General features: G+C 43.1%; 1 protein-coding gene across 1 annotated transcript in view; it reads left to right on the top strand.

Annotated features, from left to right (window-relative positions):
* Window positions 1–300: 300 nt before the first annotated feature.
* Window positions 301–24,152, top strand: part of LOC140724718 (alpha-1-antitrypsin-like) — a 31,501-nt gene continuing 7,649 nt past the window's right edge. The window contains exons 1-4 of the mRNA XM_073039185.1: window positions 301–402; window positions 1,133–1,809; window positions 13,987–14,257; window positions 20,608–20,755. Coding sequence (XP_072895286.1) covers window positions 1,140–1,809; window positions 13,987–14,257; window positions 20,608–20,755 — 1,089 coding nt within the window. The 5' untranslated portion in view covers window positions 301–402; window positions 1,133–1,139. The remainder of the gene's footprint in view (window positions 403–1,132; window positions 1,810–13,986; window positions 14,258–20,607; window positions 20,756–24,152) is intronic.

Raw genomic sequence — 24,152 nt, 5'->3', positions numbered from 1 at the left:
TCAACATGTAAGAGAAATCTGAGTAGGCATGTGAATCGGAGGGTGATGTTTAAATTGATTGGCATGGACTGGATGGAGTGAAGGGCCTGTTTCTGTGTTGTAGTGTTCCACGTCTCTATGTTCACTGTTGGAGGTAAAATAGCCAACATGATTTTCCCAAATTGCACTTGTCATCTGTCGGTTTACTCAGGTCACTGGAAACGCACTTGCAATGCAAATATCATTGTAAGCAATGTTTACTGTCAGACTGAAGGTCGCTTTCTGATTAATACGTAACTGGTCTGTTTGCATTTGCCACTGTATAAATTGGTGTTATGCACCAAAACCTTATTGAAGGGAAAAGAAAATTACAGTAGGAACAGCCCAAATTTACTTTAGATAGAAGAACTGCGATTGGACCAAGTAAGAAGTTCCTTGTTTTAGAGATTAAGTTGGCAATATATCAAATCTCGTTAGAACTGCTTTGTTTTACTGGATGGAGCAAAATGTCATTGATAAAGTTGTAGTGAGCAGTTCTGGGCCCCCTATCTAGCGTTAGAAAGGAGTTTGTCGAGCTTCACAAGAATGATTCCAGATGAACACACGAAGAGTGTTTGATGGCTCTCGACCTGTACTCGCTGGAATCTAGAAGAACGAGAGGGGGATCTCATTGAAACCTATTGAGTGTAGAAAGGCTTAAATAGAGTGGATGTGGAGAGACTGTTTACCACAGAGGAGGGTGGGGGTGGGGGTTGAGGGGTTCTAGGACCAGAGGATACAGCTTGAGTGTAGAGGGATACTGCTTTGGAACAGGGATGAGAAGGAATTTCCTTAACCAGAGGCTTGTGAATCTGTGGAATTCATTACCACTGACAGCTGTGGAGGCCAAGTCATGGGGAATATTTAAAGCAAAGGTTGATAGCTTCTTCATTAGTCAGGGCAACAAAGGTTATGGGGAGGAGGGAGGAGAAAGGGGATAAGAGGGATAATAATTCAGGCATGATGGAATGGTGGAGCAGGCTCGATGGGCCAAATGGCCTAATTCTGCTCCAACGTCTTTTGGTCTTATAAAGCCTAACTTACTTGAATGAAGTGAGCTCAGACTTTGAACAGACTTGAGCTTTGCAATATGTGATTGATCTTTGTTTTGCAGGTTAAAGATGGGGAAATCGTTCCCTGTCTATTTGTTACTAGTTGCCTCCTTGTTCTGCGGGATCACCAGTGCCAGTGGAAAAATTTCTACACTAAAGGCTGTAAATACGAAGGCGCCCACTGCTTCAAAAACAAGGAATAATCCGATCAGACAGTCGTCTGTGTTCAGACTTTCAGCTGCAAACATCAACTTTGCCTTGCGCCTCTACAGACAGATTGCTGCGCAGCCAAACTCCGGCTCCAAGAACATTTTCTTCTCGCCACTCAGCATCTCTGCTGCCCTGAGCATGCTGTCACTAGGTGCAAGGCAGAACACACGAGAGCAGCTTCTACGGGTCCTTGGGTACGCTAACATGACACAAAACGATGCTACTGAAGTGCACGAGGCATTCCAGTATCTCCTGCAAGAGCTGACGGGGCAAAACAACGAGCTGCAGTTGTTGATGGGAAACTCTCTTCACATCCAGAAGGGTCTAACTCTGCAAAAGAAATTCCATGATGACACAGCACGATTTTACAATGCAGAGCTCATGAGTGTTGACTTCAGTGCGATTGACAAAGCAAAAAAGAAGATCAATACCTATGTGAAAAAACAAACGAATGGCAAAATTCTAGAGTTAATCAAAACCATTGACCAGGGCACACTGATGATTCTTCTCAATTATGTCATGTTTAAAGGTAGGAAACTTTCTGTAAATAATTCGCACTGAACAAAAATGGGAAGACATACTCTCCACATCCACTCTCTGTAGCGTTACCTGTCACGCAAGGTGATTAGTGTGATGCTATCACTGCTCAGGTGTCGGAGTTCAGAGTTCTGTTCCAGCGTCCTCTGTGAGCAAGCCTGTACATTTCTCCCCGTGTGTGTGGGTTTCCTTCAGACGCTCCCACTTCCTCCCACAGTCCAAAGACGTACAGGTTAGTAGGTTAAATGGCCATTGAAAATTGTTCTGTGATTAGGCTAGTGTAAAATTAGTGGGTAACTGCAAGATGCAAGTGCCTATTAATTAACTAATTGATAGAGAGACAGACAGATACATACATACATAGATGGATAGATATAGATAAAAACTATGAAGGTTTTTGAGAAAAGTAAAGTATCATTTCCACATCAGGGAAATACTTTTTAAATGTTAGGCCTTTTGAGGGATTTGTTTGTGACTTTGCATTTTATGGACTTTGCAATGAAAGGGAAATTTGTATTAAAAATTTTGAAGGCTGGTGACAGAGCAAAAAGAATAACTTTTAGTTTAAGGTTGTCTGATGAACTTCAGGGCAGTAACACAGAGTTAATCAATGAACAGGGATGAGTTAATGACTGCCAGTAACAGAATTTTCAGCAAGTTCTCTGCGGAATGAGGGGAAGATCAATATGATTAGGACTGGATAGGGTCTTAGAACAAAGAACATGGAACACACAAGAGTTCAGTGATGGCCCAAGTGTAGAGAGAAAGACACATAGACATGCATGGAGTTTTAATAAGATCTGTACAGAACAGAGGAGAATAATAAACACTAGGCCAACAGGGCTGCTAACTAAAAACTCTCTAAGTAATTGAAAACTAACGCCATCACTCCGGCTCTAAAACAGTAACTTAGAACTAAATTAATACTGCTGCTTTAACAGTGTCTATCAAAATCACTAATCTTCTCTCCTGGAATGCGGATTAAGGTAAACAGAGACCATTGCTGTGTAGAGCTTCAATCAAGACTTGACAAGACTGAAACAAAAGGAAGAGAGCTAACTACAAGCACAAAGAAACCCTAATAAGCTGGAATGTGTGCACTCTCACGTGTGAGATTGCCATCTTCTTTCAGCTGCCGCCCGCGAGAGCGCCCTGACTCCGTGGCACTGTCCGCTGTTGTGACAAGATCATAGAACATCGAACAGTACAGCACAAGAACAGGCCCTTTGGTCCACAATGTCTGCAACGTCTCTGCCGATCATCGATGCTAAATTTAAATCTATTTAGCCTGCCTATGATCCATATCCTATACATTCATGTATCTCAAAGCCTTTTAATCATATCTGCAAACAGGAGGAAATCTGCAGATGCGGGAAATTCAAGCAACACACACAAAATGCTGGTGGAACGCAGCAGGCCAGGCAGCATCTATAGGAAGAAATACAGTCGATGTTTTGGGCCGAGACCCTTCATCAGGACTGCTCCCACTACAACCTCTGGAAACCCATTCCCTCTCTGTGTGAAGAACATGTCGCACGCATCTCTTTTAAACAGTGTTTTAAATTAAAGTTCAAAGATGAGGTGTCTGTCTCTTTCAGAGGTGGGCTGCAATAGAAACATACAGCTCTGTCCCAGGCCCTCGCAATTTCACTGGCATACGTGATGGAATTTGTTGTCTTGTGCCAGTAGTACGGTGCAATGCATAAAAAGCTATAAATTATAATTTTATGTATGTATATAAAAGTTGGCTGATGGGGTAATTTACAGGACAATAGTGTAGACAGCCATGAGCAATCAACAATTAACAGAAAGGTCACATGCGCTAACATCAATAATCAAACTTAAATAAAAGTGAACTTATGAACATCCATCATTAAGGACCCTCATCACCCAGGACAGGCCCTCTTCTCATTGCTACCATCAGGGAGGAGGTACAGGAGCCTGAAGATACACACTCAATGACTCAGGAGCAGCTTTTTCCCCTCTGCCATGAACAGTACCTCACTACATTTTTTACTTTTATTTTTGCATTCTTTATTTAACTTAACTATTTAATAGATATATACATACAGCAATTCATAGTTTTTTTCTCTAATATCATTTATTGCATTCTACTGCTGCTGCAAAGACAACAAACTTCACGGTATCTGTTGGTGCTGTTAAACCTGATTCTGATTGTGATTCTGATCTAATAATTCTCAACAGAGCAAGGAGAGCAGGAAAGACCATCTAACGGATGTTGTTTGGTTCAGTCAGGGTATCACAGCTGAGTGAGTTCTGTTGGGGAGCTGGATAGCTACCGGGGTGTAGCTACGGAGCTGGAGTGTTGGCCTGGTGGTGATGGACATGTGGCATCTCCCTGATTTCAAGCATTTCTTCCCAGAAATTTTAGTTGCATCTGAGCAGACCCCCACAACTGAATGTCTTTGTTATATCACTTAGTTTTCTATTTTTTTCAGTTCTCTCCTTGTTGTTGATTTATGGTTATTTATTTTGGGAGTAACTTCCAGAAACTCAGGTCCTCAGCTCCAGGACTTGAAGATCCAAGTTATAAGGAAAGATTAAATAGGCTAGGACTTTATTCCCTAGAACATAGAAGACTGAGAGGAGATTTGATATACTGTATATAAAATTATGAGGGGTATAGATAGGGTTTTTCCACTGAGGTTGGGTAAGACTAGAACTAGAGGTCATGGGTGAAGGGTGAAATGTTTAAGGGGAAGATGAGGATGTTAAGAGTGTGGAATGAGATGCCAGCATAAGTGGTGGATACAGGTTCAATTTCAATATTTTAGGGAATTTGTATATGTACATGGATGGGAGGTGTATGAAGGGCTGTGGGCCAGGTGAATATTGCTGGGACTAAGCAGATTAATAGCTCAGCATGGGCGAGATGGTCTGAAAGGTCTGTTTCTGTGCTGTACTGTTCTATGATTCTTCTATATCTCTATAAAAACTGATAACTCAGTACTGGCAAATGGCTTTCAATCCAGATAAATGTGATGTATTGTGTATTCTGGCATCAAATTATGGACAATGAATGGTAGGGCCCTGGGGAGTGTTATGGAACGGAGCGGCCTGAAAGTGCAGCTGGATCCTTCACTGAAAGTGATTTCTCAGCTAGAAAGGGCCGTGAGGAAGCCTTTTGACTGGCCTTCAGTTGGGGCATTAAGTTCAGGAGCTGAGAAAGTTATGTTGCAGGCTTATAAGGCATTGGTGAACCCTCACTTAGAAGTGCACCAAGTTCCCGGGAGTTTACGTCACAGATGACCTCACCCAGTCCCTCAATATCACTTCCCTGAACGAGGAGGCACAGCAGCGCCTCCACTTCCAAAAGACGATCAGGATGGGAAACAGCTTCTTCCCACAGGCTATTACGCTTCTGAACTGCTGCATCGCATTCACCGTGTCACCAGTTAATCTATTCTGTAATTTATGCACTTTACATTGTTTATTTATGCATAATTCAACTGTAGATTTTATTCCTACTTTCCTAAGTTACTGTGTGTTATACTGGGGGGTGATTGATAAGCTCATGGCCTAAGGTAGAAGGAGTCAATTTTAGAAAACCTAGCACATTTATTTTTCAACATAGTCCCCTCCTACATTTACACACTTAGTCCAGCAGTCGTGGAGCATACGGATCTTGGACCTCCAGAAAGTGTCCACAGCAAGCGTGATTGATAAGTTCGTGGCTCAGGGTGGAAGGAGATGAGTTATACAGCTCTCGTTACATGCACAAGCAGTTCAACAATTTGAGTGATTATGCAGAAAGTTTGAAGTTAATAACTCATCTCCTTCTACCTTAGGCCACGAACTTACCAATCACCCCTCGTATGTGTGTTATGTGTACTACTGTGTGTCTGTCCGCAGAAACGTGACGGTAAGTAGCAGACTGAGGTTTGATCTGATGAAGGTGTATGAGATCATGACAGACGTAGACAGAGAGAAAACACATGGTCTTATTCCCATGGAGGAGCTGCAACAAACTAGACTGCAGAGATTTAAAATCAAAAGCAAGGAGACTTAAAAGGGAGATCAGAGGAATCTCTTCATGCAGTGTGCTGTATATTTGGTCAGAAATGGTAACTGAGGCAAACACAGTAGCATCATTGAGATAGCATTTTGATGAGTACATGAATAGGAAAAGTTTAGAGAGCTATAGACCAACCATAGACAGGGGGCACTAGGGCATGGAGGTGTGATTTAAAAGTAATTGGAGTATAATATTAAGGATGTAATGCTGAGGCTTTATAGGGCATTTGGTGACCACACTAGTGGTACTGTGAGCAATTTTGGGCTCCTTATCCAAGAAAAGATTTGCCACCCTTAGAGGGGGTTCAGAGGACATCTGTGAGAGTTATTCCAGGAATGAAAGGGTTAACCTGTGAGGAGTGTTTGATGGCTCTGGGCCTGTACTCACTGGAGTTTAGAAGAATGAGAAGGGATATCACTGAAACCTATTGCATCTTGAAAGGCCTCGATAGAGTAGATGTGGAGAGGATGTTTCCTATACTGAGCGAGTTCAGACCGGAGGGCATAGCCTCAGAGTAGAGGGGTATCCTAATTGTTGATCTTCATGACAAAGGAATTAGATCCTTGTTTTTAAGTCTTTTATAATTCTATGCTTGACATCTTTCCAAAACCCAAAGAATAGAGGTTTGAGCCTTGGTGGTCAACTGCTTGTTGGAGATCTTCAGGTGTGGCTCAGAGGTTAAAGCACTGGACTGAGAAGGTGCCAACGTACAGGCCTCTGTGGTCTCTCAGCCATCTTCTCTATCAGCTGAGCTTTCCACTTCTCCTTGCCTCTCTTCAAGTTCAATTTCAAGTTTATTGCTTTCTGTCTATACATATATATGGTACAACCAAATGAAACGATGTTCCTCCGGACCATGGTGCACCCACAATACATATATCACACACAGCACATAAAAGAAAAATACTGCCATAAATAAGTTAATAAAATATAATTGCAAATGCATGTAGTGCGCAGCAGAAGTCAGCAGAGTTCTGAGATCATAGAAAAAATGAACAGGACAAGGAATTTCACTGTTGATTGGAGCCGGAGAGTCTGCTGAGACTGTGCATGCCACCATCTTGTGGCATCAATAGGTTACCTGGTCTTGAATAGCCAAGCTCCAGATTCTAATTTTCAACAGGGATCTCCCCATTCAATATGTTTCTGTCATATCTGGGTTCCAGTTATCCTTTTAATTGAGATACGGGTTTTCAGCAAATTGTGATCCAGTCGTCAGTTCAGCATGGAGAATGTTCTTGGGAAACCTGCAATCACCCGTCTGATAGATTTCACTTGATCAAACAAGGAGGAGGTACAGGAATTGAACAGAATTGAATTGACTTTATAACTTACATCCTTCATATATCTGTGGAGCCTGAAGACACACTCTCAACATTTCAGGAACAGCCCCTTCCCACAACCATCAGATTTCTGATTGGACATTGAATCCGCGTACACTACCTCAATATCCTTTTCTTTTTGCTCACATTTTGCGCTACCTATTTAATTTATTTTTAAAATAAATTTATTTTAATTTATAGTTTTTATTATATATTGCAATGTACCGCAGTCACAAAACAACACATTTCACAACATCTCCCTGTGATATTAGACCTGATTCTGGTTCAATATTCTGTCATTAGTGTGGCTAAGCACAACTCTAATGTCATGTTCAAGTTTGCTGATGACACCACTGTTGTGGGCCAGATCAAAAGTGGTGATGAATCAGCATTAGGAGGAAAATTGAAGTCTGGCTGAGTGGTGCCATAACAACAACCTCTCACTCAATGTCAGTAAGACCAAAGAGATGATTATTGCTTTCAGGGGGAGGAAACCAGAGATCCATGAGCCGGTCCTCAATGGAGGACCAAAGGTGAAGAGGGTCATCAACTTTAAATTCCTCATTGTTATCATTTCAGAGGATCTATCCTGGGTCCGGCATGTAAGTGTAATTATGAAGAAAAGTACAACAGCACCTCTTCTTCCTTAGAAGCTTGCGAAGATTTGACATGGCATTGAAAACTTTGATAGACTTCTGTAGATGTGTGGTGGAGAGTATATTGATTGGTTGCATCATGGCCTGGGATGGAAACACCAACGTACAAAAAATCCTACAAAAAGTAGCAGTCATGACCCAGTCCATCACAGGTAAAGCCCTCCATACCACTGAACACATCTAAACAGAGCTCCCACCATTCAGGTCATGCTCTCTTCTCAGTGCTGCCATCAGGAAGAAGGTACAGGAGCCTCAGGACTTCAACTGCCAGTTTCAGCAACAGTTATTACATCTCAACCATCAGGCTCTTGAACCAAGCGGGATAACTTCACTCAACTTCACTCACCCCCTCATTAAAATGTTCCCACAAGCTATGCACTACCCTTTCAAGGACTCTTCATCTCATGTTCTTGATATTTATTACTTCTTTATTTGTTATTATTATTATTATTGCTTTTTTGTCTGTTCTGTTGGACGCTGTCTTTCATTGTTCCGTTGTGTTTCTTCTATTAACGGTGAATGCCTACAAGAAGAAGAATCTCAGGGTTGTACATGATGACATATATGTACTTTGATAATAAATTTACTTTGAACTTTGGCTGCCTGGAATCACATTCAAGCTGATTCATGTTGTCTCTGGGCCCTCTGAGGTGGTTGAATTGTCCTGTCAGATATGTCCAGGCGACATGTTGGGCAGCAAATATGGACACCATAATGCTTTCCTTCAGGCCTTGCATCTAGAGGAGGCCATTCTGTCTAACAAAGCTCTGTCTGCTCTCAAAGCAATTCTATAAGTATCACCTGCCTACTTACTTTCAAAGACAAGCCCCCCATCAGATGCCCAATAACTGTGGAGATTCTGCTCTCCCCACATACCTTCACTGGGGGCTAATTTACACTAGCTGATTGGTCTGAGGGGAAAAATGGATGACTCAGTGACAGGACAAACATGCAAAATCCATGCAGACGGCACTAGCTGCTCAGAACTACGCGCAGGGTTGGGCAGTAGGGCAGCTCAGTCCTCACTGCGCTCAGAACACAGGCTGGCTGGAGTTACCATGCTGCTGTCTGTCCCTACTCAGTTGCTTAACTCAGACATGACAGCTTTTGTGGTCGAAGTAGAAAGTGGCTGATGTCTGGTATGTGAGACTGTCAGCAACTTGCAGTAACACATTAATAAGAGCAATTTTATGGTGAAAATCACAGCCCTCAGCTTTCCTGCTTCGGTTTGATCACCAGGAGGCACCATAGTTCCCCAGGCTCCGAAGCTTCTCCTCCCCGATTATTAGTTGAGTATTTTCACCAGTGTCTTGTTTTAGTTACCAGTGCAGCTGTACTTTGTTTTGTTTTCTTTGCCCAGCCTGGAGTTTATCTATCATGTGTGCGGTGATTCTCGAGTCCTAGCCTGTGTTTTCCGTGAAGCAGAGTCTTTGTTCAAATCCATCCTCGTCTCTGGTCTCTTCTGCGCTTGGTTCCACCTGGTCTAAGTCTCTCTTGGTAGTTGACAGGTTGAAAATGGGGAACTTCACCATAACAAACCCGGTTCAAACCCAGTCTGGCAGCCACCCCGGTTACATTTAACAGGGTCAAAGGTTCAAACTTTCAAATACAGCAAGGAAACAAGCCTTTGCCCTACTGCTCTACACTGACTAAGCTTGTCCACTTGCCTGCATCCCTCTAGAGCTTTCCTGTCTATGTACAGTCCACCGCAAATGTTTTGGACCCATATATATATAGCCAGGATGCTTAAGATATTTGCACCGTACTGTATTTGTCAACGTGGAGCAGACAGTGAGTTTGTAAATGTGGCGTGAGTGAAGGATGTTGGAAATGCTGCGGGAGGGGTTTGGGATAGGTGGCAGAGATGGACTGCCAGGGACAGGGAGGTGGCGCAGGTGCAGACACACACTCAGCCTGAGACACCAGACAAGGACATTTGATTCCAAACAACAGGTTTATTGATCATTACAGAATGTCTCTCTGGTGCTTCCTGCTCCCTCTCCTCTCCCTTCCCCTTTCCCAGCCGTGATTCTCCTCTCCCTGCCTCCTTCCCACTCTCACTCCACAGTAGAGACCCATATCAGAATCAGGTTTATGTGCCTAAGACTTTAGCATAGTATTGTACCCGCCTAAACGTCCTAAACGTTATTAATGTACTGGCCTCAGCCACTTCCTCTGGCAGGTTATTCCATGTATGGACTACTTTCTGAAAGGAAAATGAGCCCTGTTTCCTCTGAATTGGTTCTCCGCTCATTCTCAACCTGTGCTTTCCACTTCGCAATGCTCCATTCCTGGGAAATAGACTGTGTGCCTTCACTCCATCTGTCTACGCCTCTCATGGATATATATTCCTCTATAATATCCCTCATCTTCCAGTACTCCAGCCTGTTCAGCTTCTCTCTCCGAATCCTGATGACATCCTTTGAATCTCCTCTGTGCTCTTTCCCAGCTTAATGGCACCTGTGCAAATGCCCAAAACAGAAAACAATATTCAGAATTGTGAAGCAATTCCAAGGGTGGAGAAATTCAGACTATGTATGTACAAGATTTCATGGACATAAAGTCAGAATCAGGTTTAATATCACTGGCAGATGTTGTGAAATCTGTTGTTTTGCAGCAGCAGAACATTAGAATACACATAAATCCATAAATTACAATAAGAAAATAATTAAGTAAGTGGTACAAAAAGAGAGAGAAAATATATTGAGGTAGTGTACATGGGTTAATTGTCCATTCAGAAATCTGCTGGTGGAGGGGAAGAAGCTGTTTCTGAAACATTGTGTGTGTGTCTTCAGACTCCTGTACCTCCTCCTTAATGGTAGCAATGAGAAGAGGGCATGTTCTCGGTGCTGGAGGTCCTTAATGTTGTGTATCACAGATGAAGATGTTCTCGATGCTAAGAAGTTTAGTGTCCACGATGGAGCCGGCTGAGTTGACAACTTCCTGCAGTTTTTTCTGATCCTGTGCAGGTGCCCCTCCCCTCCATACCAGATGGTGATGTGACCAGTTAAACTTCTCTTCACAGTACATGTGTAGAAATTTGCGAGAGGCTTGGTGTCAAGTCAAGCTCCTAATGAAACATAGCTCAGTCTTGTCTTCTCCTGAATTGCATCAATCTGTTAGGCCCATGATGGATCTTCGGAGCTGTTGAAACAGCTCACTCTGTTACTGCTCATCCCTCAATGAGGACCGGTGTGTCTTCCCTTATCTTCCCATTCCTGAAGTCCACAATCAATCCCAAGGTCTTAGTGATTTTGAATGCAAGGTTGGTTTTCTGACACCACTGAATCAGCTGATCTACCTCACCCCTATACGCCTCCTCGTCACCATTTGAATTTCTGCCAACGATAATTATGTCTTTGGAAGATTTATAGATGCCATTTGAGCTGTGCCCAGCCACACAGTCGTGGGTGTAGAGAGAGTAGAGCAGTGGGTTAAGAACACATCATTGCCATCTTCAGTCAGACAACGTTATATGCCACTTCAGAAACGATGCATTATGGAAATCTTGCAATAAAATTTACAATTACAAGAGTGTGAAACAGGATAAATAGAAAGAATCTATTTCTCTTAGCTGAGCTCAGTACATAGGGGCATTAGAATGAAGTCAATTGTTGGGAAATTGTGATAAAATTATCAACCTGAACAAGTGTTGTAGGTTTGAATCTTAAAGGATGACTTGAGGCAGAACCCTTCTCCACATTAAAAAACACGTCTGTAGCTAAGAACAACCTTCAGCCATGACCTTCAGGGCAATTGACCAAGGAATAGGAGTTGAAATTAACTTGACTTTGAAGTTTGGTTGGAAAGATATAACTAACATCATTCTGGACTGATCTTTCAGTCCATATAAAGTTCAACAAGTTCAAAAGTTCAAAGTGCATTTATTATCAAAGTCTGTATGCAGTATTTAACTCTGAAATTTATTTTCACAGTCAGTCATGAAACAAAGAAAATTATTGAACCAATCCATTCAAAGAAAAATATCAAACATTGAACCTCCTCACTGCCCATGTGCAAATGGGAACCAAAACACAGATCAAAAACACAGAATATAAAACACAAAAGGCATATTTCAGTACAGTTTCAGCTCAGTGTTCAGTCTCTACAAGCCGCCCCGTTTCAAAAATCGCCCAAAAGTAATAGCAGAAAATAAGTGATGAGAACTAGATCTAGAAATGGAACACATTATAAAACCCAGATTAGAGTCCAATGTTCAATCTGCATCAATTAAACTTTGCTCTGGCCCAATGCACCGAACTCTTTGAGCCGGAGGGAGATCTCTCAAATGCAAGGGCCTTCCCTCGGGTGCAGCAAGCAAGAGACCATCACACATAGGCACCTTCTCCAGCAGCAGTGAGTGAGAGGCTGATAGATGGAGCCAAACACTCGCTCGCCACGATGATTTCAATCTTCCTCGATGATTTAATCAGTGAGTTTGGCGAGAGATGGAGCCGATCATGGACTGGCATCACATCTCCAGGCTTCCTGGCCTCCAGGCTGTGTCCTTGTGGAACCGTCTCAGAGACAGCAAAGTGCCAGATCACCCAATCGGCCTGAAATCACAACGCCAAACTAGATTTCGGGCTGTAACAGTGGCAGGACCATGTCTGAAATAAAGAGATGTAAAAGTGAAATGAATTGCTTCATGACCTGTTTTGAGAACAAGACCATAAGATGTAGGAGCAGAATTAGACCACGGTCCATCGAGTCTGCTCCGCCATTCAAATATGGCGGATCCTTTTACTTTCCCTCCTCAGCCCACTCCCCAGCCTTCTCCCTGTAACCTTTGAAGCCATGGCCAAACAAGAACCTATCAATATCTGCCTTAAATACACCCAATGACCTGGCCTCCACAGCTGCTTGTAGTAACAAATTCCACAAATTCACCACACTCATCTAAAGAAATTTCTCCGCATCTCTGTTTTAAATGGACACCGCTTTATCTTGAGGCTGTGCCCTCTTGTCCTAGACTGCTCCACCATGGGAAAATTCCTTTCCACATCTACTCTGCCTAGGGCTTTCAACATTCAAAAGGGTTCAACGAGATTCCACCCCCACCCCATCCTTCTGAATTCCAGTGAGTACAGACCCAGAGCCATCAAACGTTCCTGAATAAACCTTGTGAACCTCCTCTGAACCCTCTCCAATACCAGCACATCTTTTCAAAGATGAGGAGTCCGAAACTGTTCACAACACTCAAGGTGAGGCCTCACCAGTGCCTTGTAAAGCCTCAGCATCACATCCCTGTTTTTATATGAGGGCTAACAACCCCGACTGGTGAAACAAACTTGTTATGGAGACAGCAATGAAGAATCCTTCTATACAGACAGAGACAGTGGATTTTCATTGCTGCAGCGTAATGGGCCAGGGTGTTGCTCATGCCACCTTCTTTCAGAAGAGTCTCAACCCAAAATGCCGAGTCCTCAGACGCTGCCTGAACCACTGAGTTCCTCGATGTTGCTTCGGGTCCAGTATCTGCAGTCTCTTGTTCCGTGCTCTGCATTGCCATGATGTCTATGACCTGCCTGCTGCAGTACTATGCCTTTGACCTGTTTGGCAGAGGTGACCCTACCAAGAGCCCTGACTCTAGCAACAGAGCTCTCTGAGTCATTGAGGCACACAAGCCTCCAAACTCTATGAGAAGTTTGTGGTCCTTTTGGACGATAAATTGATGTGTGACCATAAAGCGATGCTCAGCACAGGAGTGTCAGTACATGTGATCATTCTGACAGGAATATGATAAAGTGGTGGTAGCTGGGGGTGTGGAGGGGTTGATCAGCTTTACTGCTTGGGGAAAGTAGCTGTTTCTGAGTCTGGTGGTCCTGGTGTGGATGCTATGTAGCCTCCTCCCTGATGGGAGTGGGACAAACAGTCCATGAGCAGGGTGGGTGGGATCCTTCATGATGTTACTGGCCCTTTTCCAGCACTTCTCTGTATGTGTGCCCTCGATGACAGGTAAGCTGGTGGCAGTGATGTGCAGCAAAAAACAAAACTGCGCTTGTTGATTTTCGTGTGGGGCAGGAGGAGGTGAAAGACATGTCAGAGCATGGGGGGGGGGGGGGTTGGTGGGGTTTGAAAACAACTTGTGACAAAAGGTCCTGAAGTTTCAAGATGAGGTCAGTGTTTCATTATGCTTGTCTATTTCCCTACAGGTAAATGGGTGAAGCCTTTTGATCCCCAGAACACTCACGAAGCTGACTTTCATGTGGATGATACCACAACAGTTAAAGTTCAAATGATGAAGTGCAAAGGAAGATATGCAATGAATTATGATGAAAAACTCTCCAGTTCTGTGATCTTGGTTCCATATAAAGGAAATGCTTCCTTGGTACTAATACTACCGGACCCTGGAAAACTGACGGGTGTTGAACAGAATCTAACCATTACCAGTTTTCAGACATTAATAAATACATTACGGATTGGGTGAGTCTGCTGTCACAACAAAAATAGGTTATGTTCTGCTTTGCAGAGCTGATATGTTGCAGATAGTTATGAGAATGGATAAAATGCCTTGGGTTAAACTTACTACCCTCATTTTAGAATCGCTTACATTGAAGTTGTTTAAGACAATGGTGAGGCCAAATTTGGACTATTGTGTGGAGTTCTGGTCACCTACCTGAAGGAAAGATATCAATGATTGAAATAGTGCAGAAAGTAAATTACAGGGATGTTGCCAGGAATTGAAGACCTAAATTATTGGGAAATAGTTTAGGGCTTTACTCCCTAGAGCAAAGGAGATTGAGAGATATACAAAATTATGAGGAACATTAATAGGGTAAATGCAAGCAGGATTTTTCCATTGAGGGTAGGTGAGACGAGAACTGGAGGTCATGGGTTAAGGGTAAAGAGGAGCGTGAGGGGCAACTTCGTCACTCAGAGGGTGCTGAGAGTGTGGAATGAGCTGCCAGCAAAAGTGGTGCATTTCAACATTTAAGAGAAGGCATGTGGATGATAGGGGTTTGGTCCAGATGCAGGTCGATGGGACTAGGCAGATTAAAGGCTTGTCAGTGACTAGATGGGCCAAAGGGCCTGTTTCTGTGCTGTAGTGTTTTATGACTCTATAACATACCTGTATAGCTCTGAGGTACAGTACATTCAGGACAAGAGCTTTGAAGGGAGAAAGGCCAAAAGAGTTGGAATTTCTGACCCTGATTTGTCAAATCAGCAGCTAAGCATTGCATTTGCTATTGATCTGAAAGAAACAAGCACATAAAGGTCCAATAAGCTCCTGAGGCATGGATTGCAACTTTCCTTCCAAAGGTCAAACGGGAAATCTCTATCTTCCATCGAGAGTGATGTCATCCAAAGAGCATCCAATCAGCAAACTAGAGAGATAAAAAGTCCTCTCATTTCTTACACCAATTGTTTAAACACTTTACAGAGAACGTAATGAAGGCCAAGTTAAAGATAAAAGTTAAATATCACGGGGGTGGCATGGTAGTGCAGTGGTTAGCACAACACTTTACCGTACCAGTGACTAGATTCAATCCCACCGCCGCCTGTAAGGAGTTAGTATGTTCTTCCCGTTACCGTGTGGGTTTCCTCTGGATGCTCTGGTTTTCTCCCACAGACCAAAGTCATAGCAGTTGATAGTTTAATTGGTCATTGTAATTGATCTCGTAATTAAGCAGGGTTAAATCGGGGGACTGTTGGGTGCCTCAGCTCAAAGGGCCAGAAGGCCTACTCCATGCTGTATCTCAAAAAAGTAAAATTAAAAGTAAATAAAATCATTAACAAATTTAAATAACATAAATATTGTTCAATAATTATTTTAGAGAATGTGGAATTTGGAAATTGTTTGTCTCAGGAAACCTGGTTCCAAGCATAAAATTATTTTTTCAGGACCAGTGAGGTTGTTCATCTGTGTTTATTGAAATCAATTTAAAACTCACTCTCATCTTATTCAATTTAGAGCAAGGGTGGTTTTTAATAGTTCTCATCCAGTCAATAATTTTTAATTGACTTTATCTCCAAAGGTTGCAAATTAGCACCGTGGAGTGGAACAAGATATCACTGAATTTACAGCCTCTCAATTTCTATGTTTATGAGCACCTGGAGAGGTGGCAAAGTTGGCATCGACTTCATGGGCACAATAAAAGAATTCCTGTTATCGCAATCATAAAATCCAAACGTATATTTCCTACTGAAAGGCTATCTATTATGCTCATAAATATTTAGAATCCGACAGTTTTAGCTGTAATATCTTTGAACTGGAAAGTTTGAAGAATGAATCTTGATCCTACCGAGAGAAGTTAAGTTGATGGGGAGCTGAGCCCTCCGTAGGTCAGGGTCAGGCAAGGACGTTGTACCTTAGCCACCTAGTGAAGTTGAGTCACAAGCCAGGGAGGTACGATACGGAGAGCAAGCTCCTCCCCTCCGCACGTCTGATGCAATGGCAGAGACCGATACAGTTTGGAAGCAGCTGCGTCACAGGAGCTGCCAGTCAGCCTTCCACTCAACATCGAACTGTGATATAGACTCCATCTCTGAATTTTTCCCTCGGGGTTTACTCCCAAAGCCTCCCTCATGAGCGGGTATAGCTGCAAGGTATCACAGATGTGAGATCGGAGGTTTCCCTCTCCTGGACCAAGGGTCCCCACCCTGGGGTCCACAGACCCCTTAGGTAATGGTGGGGGTTCAGTAGCATAATAAAGGTTGGGAAACCCTGTCCAAATTGAGCTGCCAACCACGGCTGACAAGCCCCATAAGACCATAAGATCTAGGAGCAGAATTACCCATTCGGCCCATCAAGTCTGCTCTGCCATTTCATCAGTGCTGATCCAATTTTCCTCCCAGCCCCAATCTCCTGCCTTCTCCCTGTATCTGTTCATACCCTGACCAATCAAGAATCTAAATATACACAAAGACTTGGCCTCCACAGCTGTATGTGGCAAAGAATCCACAGATTCACCCTTTTATCTCCATTCTAAAAGGATGCCGCTCAATCCTGAGGCTGGGTCCTCTGCTCTGAGACTCTCCCACCACAGGAAACGTCCTCTCCACATTCACTCTGTCAAAGCCTTTCACTGGGGGGGCGACTTGTTCTACAGCGTAGTGACATCTTCGAGGATTTTCAGTGTGGGAGTTGAAATCTGCGGTAGACGTAACTGCGAGGCAGCTAATTAATCACACGGAAAGTGGCACCACAGCTTCTGGTGATCGCAGATGTTCAGTTAAAAGCAAGAAGCTGGAAATTGCTCTCCAAAACGTAGTGTTCCTTCAACCTGTCGAAAGTAACAGTTCACTCACTGCCTATCTCACTTTCAGATACGTTAAACAGTGTGAAACTGCTCTTTTTCTCTCAGTGGTTTAGAATAAATAAATCACAAAATGATGGGGCTGATAAGGACACGTTTGCTGAGGTTGTGGTTTTAATTATTTTTGATTTTAAATTTAAAGATACAGCCCTTCCAGCCCAACAAGCTGCACCACCTAACAACACCCGATTTAACCCCATACTAACCACAGGACAATTTACAATGACCAATTAACCTACTAACTGGTACAGCTTTGGAATATGAGAGAAAGTGGGATTACCTGGAGAAAACCCATTTGTGCACAGGAAGGAATTGAACTCCTAGCTATAAGACCATAAGGCATAGGAGCAGAATTAGGCCATTTGGCCCATTGAGTCTGCTCCAACATCTCATAATGGCTGATCCATTTTCCCTCTCAGCCCCAATCTCCTGCTTTCTCCCTGCATGCACCTCTGCCTGAAATATACCCAATGACTTGGCCTTCACAGCTGCCTGTGGCAATGAAGTCCACAGATTCACCAGCCTCTAGTTAAGGAAATTCCTTCACATCTCTGTTCTAAAAGGACGCATATCTATTCTGAGGCTGTGTCCTCTGAATGTCCAAAGACATTAACTCTGATGCCCTGAGCTCTCATAGCATCATGCTAACCACTATACTACCACGTGCTCAAAAAATATTTAGAAAAAACTGCTAGTAGTGGAAATCAATGTTTATTCTCATTCTATTGGTTTATGTTATTGGTGATTTAATATATTTAAATAACTTCTGAGCTTTTGAGGGAGCTTCAGAGCAGAAATTTATTAGTTTAAGTCCCACTCCAGAAACTCGATCACAAGAATCACAGAAGCATTGTGGACTCTGAGCTAGGGTAGCAGTCACTGTGACCTTATTACAGCTCAGGGCATGGGAGTTCAGAGTTCAGTTCTGACGTGCTCTGTAAGGAGTCTGTACGTTCTCTCCAATTGCACAGGATTCTTCCTGGTGCTCTGGTTTCCTCCTAAAGTCCAAAGGTGTGCCTGTTAGTAAGTTAATTGGTCATTGCAGAAAGTCCTGTGAGTAGGCAAGGGTTGCTGGGCAGAACAACTTGTTGGACTGGAGGGCATGCATCTCAAGATAAATAAAAAATAGAGTCTTGGCTGATTCACCAGTGCAATTGGAGCCTCTGCTCTTTAGATAAAGTGTTTAACCAAGGCTCCTGAGAACTGATGTCAAATCAAGGTGAATTTATTGTTCAGTCTACAATGTGTTGAGGTACAGGTGAACTGGAAAATTTGCTTGCAGCAGCCACAGGCCTGAAACTGGAGACAACACACAGAATTTAAATTATGTATTAATTACACAAGAGAGTGAGGAAAAATTGCTGTTCATTGGTGGAAAAAATAGAGATGATGACTCACAATAGAAATTCAAATGGTGTCCCATGGTGTTCTGTTATTGAGACGGGATTAGGTTTGTGTAGACCAATTGATGATTATAGAAAGCAACTGCTTCTGCACTGGGTAGTGTGGGACTTCAGGCTTCTGTACCTCATGCCTAGTGGTAACAGAGAGAAGATGGTATGACACAGATGAGGACAGCACTCAGTGGTACAGTGCCAGCGACTGGGGCTTGTTTCCCACTGCTGTCTGTAAGGAGTTTGTATGTTCTGTCCGTGATCACATGCGATTCTTTCGAGTGCTCCAGTTTCTTCACGCAGTCCAAAGATGAACCAGACACTAGCTTAATTTGCTACACTTCTGTTGTTGTGTCACAGACTCATTGGGACAAAAGGTCCTGTTACTGTAAACACAAAGTACACTGCAGATGCTGGGGTCAAATCAACACGTACAACACGCTGGAGGAACTCAGCAGGTCGGGCAGCATCTGTGGAAACAAGTAGTCAATGTTTCGGGCCGAGACCCTTCATCAGGACCCAACATTTCCACGGATGCTGTCCAACCTACTGAGTTCCTCCAGCGTGTTGTACATGTTGTCCTGTTATTGTGCTGTATCTTTAAATGAGGGCGGAACGGTTAGCACGATTAACTAGTACTACTGGTTAGTAGGTTAGCTGGTCATTGTAAATTGTCCTGTGATTAGGCTAGGAATAATTCCAGAGGTTGCTGGGCAGCATAGCTCAAAGGGCTGGAAGGGCCTATCCCACTTGTATCTCGGTCAGCGGTGGGTATCCTTGGTGACAGATTCTGCTGTGTTGAAGCAGGGCTCCATCTGGAATTTTTGTTCCCGAGGCATCATCGCTGAGCATAAATTATCATCGTTATCATGCTGTTGTTTCTGGAAGGCTGCAGAGTGTAAATTGGCTGCCACGCTTCCTACACAACAACAGTGAGCCATTTCCAAAGCATTTCACTGGCTGGGATTCATTTGAACCATCGGGAAGTTGTGAAGGATGCTATACATTCACACTGCGCCTTTCAGAAAACTCTACTCAGAAATAAAATATATGGCTCAATATCACCCTTTGCAAAGCCTGGTGTGGTAAACGTTTTGGTTGGAAACAATAATCAACAATACTCAGAGTAAAACACTCCAATTAAATTATATTTATTCATTTCATAATAATCTTCAGTACCTAAATCATACTGAATTTTAAGGATGAAAGAAATATATGTCAATAGTTTGCTGTACTTAAAACCTATATTCACTGTAAGAAAAATATTTACAAATCTTTCCATGCTAAACTACAATTTTAGATTTAAACCATTTCTTTGGTTAATTTGAATAATATTTTAATAAACACAGTCAAGAAGACTGTGCTTGTGGTTGCTCATTAGTGACCCCTGCTGGAGAATAAGTATATTCACAGTCAGCATGGACATTATGATTCCAAAGCAAACCACACAAAATTGGCACCTATCAACATTTCTCTCAAATGTTGAAATTGAACCCACATCCACCACTTCCGCTGGCAGTTCATTCCACACTCTCATCACCTCTGAATAAAGAAGTTTCCCCTCATGTTTCCCTTAAACATTTCACCTTTCACCCTTAACCTATGACTCTAGCTCCAGTCTCACCCAACCTCAATGGAAAAAGTGTATTTGCATTTGCCCTATCTATACCCCTCATAAATTTATGTAATGCTCACTGTCGTGAAGCAGGCTGTAGATTTCTACTGAAAAGTTTTGCAGAAACATTGGTTTTCTGGTGCAGTATCGAGGTATGTTCTATCTTACACATTGTGAAGTCAATGGATGAAGTCTGACAGTGTTTTTCAGTTATACATAGAGATGACAAGATTCAAGTCATTTCCAGTACACAAGTGTAAGGGAAGTGACACTGGGTGCCAGAGTGGCCGTACATAAGGGGACTGACAGGAAATAATAAAGTAGTGGTGGTGGGAGTTTAGAGGGGTGGGTTAGTGGGTGGAGGTGTTGATCAGCCTCACTGCTTGGGGAAAGTCACTGTTCCTGGTGTGGATGCTACGTAGCCTCCTCCCAATGAGAGTGGCTCCATAAAATGAAAAACCTAAGGAAACAATGGAACTAATATATTCTTGACCCTGTTTACAATAGATCTGTGGATCTACGCCTTCCAAAGTTATTGCTCAAGTCTTCCTACCAACTCAAACATATACTGATGGCAATGGGTGTCACCGACCTGTTCACTAAAAATGCAAACCTCTCCAAGATAACTAAATCTACACAACTAAAACTGTCAAAGGTAAGATACTTTCATGTTCAACAGAAATACGCTGTGCAATCAATTTTTATCTTGAAAAAAGATCGTGAAACTCTGGACAAAACTTTGGGAAGTTTTAGTTGGGATCAGAATAACTATCAGAATCAGGTTTATTATCTCTGGTCACTATATTTACAAATTCATTTCATTCATATGACATGGGTGATAATGGTCTTTCCATGGCCATGATTGTTCCCGGCAAGTTCTTCTACAGAAGTGGTTTGACATTGCCTTCTTCTGGGCAATGTCTTTACAAGACAAGTGACCCCAATCATTATCAATACTCTTCAGAGATTATCATCCTGCTGACAATGGTCACATAACCAGGACTTGTGATGTGCATCAGCTGCCCATGCAACCATCTGCCACCTGCTCCCATGACTTCACATGACCCTAATCGGGGAGGCTAATCAGGTGCTACATCTTGCACAAGGGTGACCTGCAGGCTAGCAGAAGGAGGAAGAACCTTATATCTTCTTTGGTAAAGACCTACCTCCCCTCCACCACCCAAATATTTAGTAATACTACAGTGATTATCACTATATTGTCCCCCTCCCCCTTCCCTCTTCCGCACTCTGTCCTCCTACTTCTTCTCCTCACCTGGCTATCACCTCCCCCTAGTGCCCCTCCTTCCCTTTCTCCCATGGTGACTCTCCTCTCCTGGCAGATCTTTTTTCTTCTCCAGCCCTTTACCTTTTCCACGTATCACCACTCCCCTTTGCCCTTCCTCCTTCCTTTCCACCCATGGTGACTCTCCTCTCCTCAGATTCCTTCCTCTCCAGCCCTTCACCTTTTCCACCTTACATCTCCCAGCTTCTCCCTTCATCCCCCTTCCCCACCCACATGACTTCACCTGTCAACATCTAGCATGCATCCCTTCCTCTCCCCCACCTTCTTTATTCTCTCTCTTCTTTCCAGTCCTGGAGAAGGGTCTTGGCCCAAAACATCCAGCTGTTTATTCATTTCCAAAGATGCTGCCTGACCTGCTGAGTTCCTCCATCATTTTCTGTGCGTTGCTCTGGATTTCCAGCTTCTGCAGAATCTCTTGTGTTCACTGACACTGACGTATGTCAGGAAATTTATGAAATTATGTCTTTTCATCCTTTTTAGGAATCTTTCATTCTGGACAACATGTGATTTAATATTTTACTTTGCATTACCCAGAGTCAATTGAAAGAGCTATTGCCCAATGTTTAGCTGCCGAAAACCCGCCTGCAGAGGGCAGCATTGCAACCCGTGACCTTGACCATTTAGGAATCAGAAGGCAAAGGGGAATCGGAGCTGTTCCTGAATCGCTGAGTGTGTGCCTTCAGGCTTCTGTACCTCCTACCTGATGGTAACAGTGAGAAAAGTGCATGCCCTGGGTGCTGGTTGTCCTTAATAATGGACGCTGCCTTTCTGAGACACCACTTCCTAAAGATGTCCTGGGTACTTTGTAGGCTAGTGCCCAAGATGGAGCTGACTAGATTTACAACTTTCTGCAGCTTCTTTTGGTCCTGTGCAGCAGCCCCTCCATACCAGACAGTGATGCAGTGATCCAAGATTGCTTAATGTCATTTCCAGTACACAAGTGTAAAGGAGAATGAAATAATTCTTACTCCAGATCCAATGCAGCACAAAAAAACACAGTAAGATAAAGAACGCAATAACAAACACTAAACACATTGATGAAGGAAGAGCAGTAGATGTAAATGCAGCAAGGCATTTGATAAGTTACCCCATGCAAGGTTTATTGAGAAAGTAAGGAGGCATGGGATCCAAGGGGACATTGCTTTGTGGATCCAGAATTGGCTTGCTCACAGAAGGGAAACAGTGGTTGTAGACGGGCCATATTCTGCATGGAGATCAGTGACCAGTGTTGTGCCTCAGGGATCTATTCTGGGACTCTTATTCTTTGTGATTTTTATAAATGACCTGGATGAGGAAGTGGAGGAATGGGTTAGTAAATTTGCTGATGACACAAAGTTTGGGGGTGTGGTGGATAGTGTGGAGGGCTGTCAGAGGTTACAGCGGGACATTGATAGGATGCAAAACTGGGCTGAGATGTGGTAGATGAAGTTCAACCCAGTTAAGTGTGAAGTGGTTCATTTTGGTAGGTCAAATATGATGGCAGAATATAGTATTAATGGTAAGACTCTTGGCAGTGTGGAGGATCAGAGGGATCTTGGGGTCTGAGTCCATAGGATGCTCAAATCAACTGCGCAAGTTGACGCTGTGGTTAAGAAGGCGTACGATGTATTGGCCTTCATCAATCATGGAATTGAATTTAGGAGCCAAGAGGTAAAGTTGCAGCTATATAGGACCCTGGTCAGACCCCACTTGGAGTACTGTGCACAGTTCTGGTTGCCTCACTACAGGAAGGATGTGGAAACCATAGAAAGGGTGCAGAGGAGATTTACAAGGATGTTGCCTGGATTGGGGAGCATGCCTTATGAGAATAGGTTGAGTGAACTCGGCCTTTACTCCTTGGAGCAACGGAGGATGAGAGGTGGCCTGATAGAGGTGTATAAGATGATGAGAGGCATTGATTGTGTGGATAGTCAGAGGCTTTTTCCCAGGGCTGAAATGGTTGCCACACGAGGGCACAGGTTTAAGGTGCTGGGGAGTAAGTACAGAGGAGATGTCAGGGGTAAGTTTTTTACTCAGAGAGTGGTGAGTGCGTGGAATAGGCTGCCGGTAATGGTGGTGGAGGCGGATACGATAGGGTCTTTTAAGAGACTTTTGGATACGTACATGGAGCTTCGAACAATAGAGGGCTATGGGTAAGTCTAGTCATTTCTAAGGTAGGGACATGTTCGGCAGAACTTTGTGGGCCGAAGGGCCTGAATTGTGTTGTAGCTTTTCTATGTTTCTATGTTTCTATGTCGTAGTGTGTAGTCATCTTGCCATAGGCCTGTAATGAAATAGTTCATACTGTGAATACAAACTGACAGTAACATAACTCTACGATGCATGGAGAATAACGAGAAAACCATTCCTAATAAATAAACATATGTAGGATAAATATGATTCAGGTAAACAAAAAACATAACAGTTTGTTTGTTCCTTTAAGGAAAAGTAGGACTGTTGCTAATATGAATACTGCCACATCCATGCAAATTTACTGTTTGGCAGGAAGCAAAGAGTTTAACTCACACCAGTGCAAACTTGAATTGAAATTGTATTGGCAAAATATTTTAAACTACAACAAACAAAATGAAGAAAAGGGCCCATCACATAGATGTCAGTCTATAGCGCACACATAATCGTAGGATCTCATTGCCGCTTAATCAATCCAGTTGCTACCCTTCCCTTACTCACAGTGCCAAAATGGTCCTGTGCTGTGGAAGGACAGATACTGATATCAGAAAATCCTCATGTAGACAATGGTTTTCTGGAG

Source organism: Hemitrygon akajei, chromosome 3, assembly GCF_048418815.1.
Source record: "Hemitrygon akajei chromosome 3, sHemAka1.3, whole genome shotgun sequence".
NCBI lineage: Eukaryota > Metazoa > Chordata > Chondrichthyes > Myliobatiformes > Dasyatidae > Hemitrygon > Hemitrygon akajei.
The sequence above is the reverse complement of the archived record's forward strand: the minus strand, read 5'-3'. Positions and strand labels throughout refer to the sequence as shown.